The sequence below is a fragment of the Cajanus cajan genome, chromosome 5, assembly GCF_000230855.2.
Source record: "Cajanus cajan strain Asha chromosome 5, NIPB_CcT2T_4, whole genome shotgun sequence".
Lineage (NCBI taxonomy): Eukaryota > Viridiplantae > Streptophyta > Magnoliopsida > Fabales > Fabaceae > Cajanus > Cajanus cajan.
Window position 1 is genome coordinate 64,348,596 of NC_138521.1, and position 4,324 is coordinate 64,352,919.

Genomic DNA, 4,324 nt, shown 5'->3' on the forward strand with positions numbered 1-4,324 from the left:
GTTGGTGTCCCTCAGAAAAGTGGTGAAAGTAGGTGGTGGTGGGATCTTTCCAATTCCATTCATGAAGTTGGAGGAAACATTAAATATAAAGATAGGGCGTAAAGTACCTAATCCACCCTTCCCTTTTCTTCTTTACTTTACCCCTTTCATCTCTTTTCTCTCCACCCAGGGCCAGGACACAGGACACAGGACACGGGACACGGGACACGGGGTGAAAAGCAGATAAAGAAGCACGAAAATGACAAGGGTAGACAGGTAAAAGCACACTTTAGATAGATATAAAAATAATGGTTGTGAATGGCAGCATGAGACGAAAGTACTGAAATCCTAAAAATATAAGGATGCAACAACAAGTGCTACAGCGTAGCAGAGAAACAGCATCATCTCATTATCCCTTCAGCCCCTAATCTATCTATCTATCTATCTTCAATACTACACTACCCCTCTTTCTCTCTCTGACCCATTCCCTTTCTCTTTCTCTCTCTACACACAACACAGCGCAACGAAAGAAGAAACATGGAAACTCCACGCATCCTCACACCACCCACCCTCTATTTCTCTCTCATCGATGGCCCAGCTGGACCAAATTTATGTAGAAGAAAGAAAAACAAAAAAGAATGGGAAACAAAAGAAAGAGAAGTTAGATGTGTTCAAATGTCCTCCAACCAAACCCACCTCACATCTCTCTCTCTCACCCAAACTATGTTCCCCGAATTGCCCTTCTGCAAGCCCCCAAAAAATCCCATCTTCATCACTGCTCTTTCAAAACAACAATATTTTTCACCGAGTTATGTGGGCTTTTTGGGTCTCTTTGTCTTGGTCAGAGTTTCTCACAGAGAAAACAGGAAAGCGAGAACCTTCTTACCCCTTCACCCTTCTCTCTCTCTCTCTTTCTCTCTCTCTCTCTCTCTCTTGCCTCTCTTTTCCTATATCTTTCTTTCTCTCACGTTTTGTTCCATCACCCCACCCCACCCCACCCAACCCTACCCACTCACCCACCCACCTTCTTCTTTCTCTCTATCTGCCTTTTCCCTTTAGGTTTGCTTCCTTCTCGCCTTGTGGGTTCTCTTGTTTCTCTCCGATCTCATGAAGAAGATGAAAGGGGTTCTCTCCATGGAGCCTCCTTATGAGGCCTATCAGGATCAGAGAACAAGGTTCAGGCACCAGAGTCTCTTGCAGGATTATCAAGACCTGCACAAGGTAACGCCTTTGCCTTGCCCTCTTCCTTCTTCTTTTCCAAAGATTCCAAATTTCTCTTCTCTGGATCTGGTTTTTCCCTTGATCTCTTTCTGCCTTTTGGTTCATTTAGGGTTATGATGGTTCTTTGTCGTCAAAATTAAGGGTTTCTTTTTGGTGGAAGGGATCTTGTGTTTTGATTGATATGTTTGTTACATGATTTCTTTGGGTTTAACGGGTTAGTCATGGGTGCTTGTTGTGGAAATTAAGGGTTTTTTTTGGTGTGCGATTAAGGGATCTTGTGTTATGATTGATATTCTTGTTTGATTAATTGTTTGGATTTAACCTATGTTTATGTTCCGATCTGATGGGATGATGGGTTTTCATGTTCATCTTTGTGTGTGTGTGTAATTTCTTCGTTTCTTTACGGAGCACAACAATTTTTGGGACAGTAACCTAATCTTTGATTCTTATCTGCAAAATTCTTGAGTATTTGTGATCATAAAGCTGCAATTCTATAACACCAGTGTGCTCTTGGGGTGTGAGTTCTGTTATTTTGTTTGTCAATTTTACATGTTTTCACAAAGCTCCTCTCGGAGCCTTTCCTCTTCACAATTTTGACTTTTGAGTTTCAGCCTCTTGGGTCTCTGTGCTGATTAGCCTTGTACTTTATTTAGGGGGGGGATTATATGTCTTATTTTCTATAGAGCGTTTGAACTTTAAAATCATGAACTTAAGAACAGAATAGTGCCTAATTGTTAATTAGTCTCCTTTTTTCTGACATCTCACTTTACCCATGACATTCCTGGGTCTCTATGCTAAATTGCTTTGTATTTATTTTTGATTCATATGGTTTTTGAATTTATCTAATTCTGAACTTGATGAATAAATAATACTCAGTTATCGGTTAGACCCTGGTTGGATACAAGCTAGAAGCTCTTTTAAGAGCTTCTTTACTGAAAATAGAGTATATACCAGTAGAGAAGCAGCTCTTCCAAGCATGCATCCAAACAAGCTCTGTCCTATAATTCTTTCATCTTGGTGGCTCACTTTCCATTGTCAAAACTCAACAATTTCGTTAGGGTGTTTGTTTGTCTAATTTCCTCGTGCAAAGTCTTTGTTTCAAAGGTTTTTTTTTTTTTCCAATATATTTTTTGGAGAAACTGTTTTCATCAAATTTCTGTTTTATAATATGCTTAGGAAACAGAAGCCATGAGAAGGAAATTGCAGGCTACGAAGCAGAACAAGTTGATGCTGGAAGATGAAGTTAGGTAATGTTTCACGCCTCAAAGTAGTAGCTGTTTCTTTTCCATAGTTTACAGTTTAATGTCAATCACAGTTACAGGTTTTTCATGATTTGCAGTTTATTGTTATCCTCCTCACTGTCTCTCTTGTAACTGCAGTTTTTTAAGGCAACGTTATAAATACTTGCTAAAACACCCTATTCCAAAGCAAGAAGTTGTAAAGCCACAAAAGCTCAAAATCCAAGCTTCCATCACGGCGAAGGGAAAGAGTTACAATAGAAAGGAACCTGCTCTTCGACCCCACCCCACATCTCATTTTAACCCAAACGGAAGGAGTTGTAATTTGCCTGAGTTCCCATTGCAAAAAACTGGCCATCTGTTTGATCTAAACCAGAATGCTAGGAGTTATAGTAAAAAAGATGCTGCTATTCACAGTTCTGCTCCACCAGCACTTGACTTGAATCACAAAGAAAGGATTCACAGCAGCAAGGAAGCCGCAAAGAAGAGTGTAACTCCATTTTTTGACTTGAACCAGATTTCGGTAATTAGCTGAACATGCTGTGTTTGCATCATTAGTCCTTGTTTATGTTTGTTTCAAGTAGACTCATGGTTTCCTTCGGTTCTGGTGATGCAGAGAGAAGAGGAGGAATTACAAGGCAACGGTGAGCCTATGAGGATCGAAGAACCAAAGAGAAGTACGCAAAGAGTTACGGGGGAGGAGCACAACGATATCAAGCTCTCGGCTTGCAGAAGCGTTGGGGATGGATCAAATAGGGCAGGGAAGAGGAAGATTTCATGGCAAGACCAGGTGGCATTGAGGGTTTGATCTATAAGGCTGAATTCCTTTTGTCTGCCTTAATATGCAAACACATTTTTAACCTTCCATTCTAGTTTTATGTTTTACTTTGTAAAGATAAAAGTATACCTTATAGAATCATATGTTCAATATATATATTAATTAGATGAAATGGAGAATTCTGTTCCCCTAAATCATCTTATCTTTCATTCTCCACACGAGTTTTTTTTATATATCTTTTGCATGGGAAAAAGTTGTCCAAAACTGGATTTCAATTCATATGTTTGGTGGTAGATAAGAAAGAAATAGGTAGAAACCGGTGAGAAATAAATTAGTAGAAATAGAATAAAAATTTGATTCTTTGATTGAAAAAAAAATAGGTGAGAAATAATTATACATATTTAATAAGATAGAAAGAAATATGTGAGAATAAAATATAAAAAAAAAAATAAGAGAAATAAATAAATGATAAGAGTTAAAAATAAAAAGGAATATTTTTAAAATTATTTTTTTATTATATAACTAAATAAATAATATTTTGAAATAAATAAATAACTTATTAAGGAAATAATTTTAAAGTAATACTTTTTAGATTAAAAATTAATTAAAATACAGTTCTATTTGAATGAAAGTTTACGTTTTTGAAAGCAAACATTCGGAGAACAGTTTTATTTATTTGAATAAATATAAAAAAATGTGTGAATAATGATTTTTATTTGAATGTGAATAACGTTTTATTTAAATAAAAATGAATTTTAAGTGTGATTTCAGTATGTAATAGTTTATTCGAATATGAATGAATTTTAAACATATGTTGTTTATTTTTGTGTTGATTTGCGAAGAAATAAAATATGTGAAACTTAATTTTTTTTATTTCTTCGCTTATAAAAAAAAAAAATTCTTCGCTATTTTGTGACTGTACCATATTTCTTCGCCATTTTCCATCTAGCAAAGGAAGAGTTGGATTCTTGTGTTTGTTTCTCTTTTTCTGGCTGGTTTTGAAGGTGGGGGATTAGGTCGTTTAGTTTTAGTTCACGACGGCTATCCATTAGTTCACTTAACATAAGATTCTCCGTTGTGCCCAATCATTATTCTATTGCTTAATGTC

The 4,324-nt window shown here is 36.4% G+C and overlaps 1 protein-coding gene across 1 annotated transcript; it reads left to right on the forward strand.

Moving 5' to 3' along the window:
* Positions 1–313: 313 nt before the first annotated feature.
* LOC109810249 (uncharacterized) lies at positions 314–3,432 on the forward strand. Its single transcript, XM_020373670.3, has 4 exons — positions 314–1,200; positions 2,377–2,447; positions 2,580–2,961; positions 3,055–3,432. Exons 1-4 carry the CDS (start codon positions 1,087–1,089, stop codon positions 3,244–3,246), a joined length of 759 nt encoding a protein of 252 aa, XP_020229259.1. The 5' UTR covers positions 314–1,086; the 3' UTR covers positions 3,247–3,432.
* The last annotated feature ends 892 nt before the right edge of the window (positions 3,433–4,324 follow it).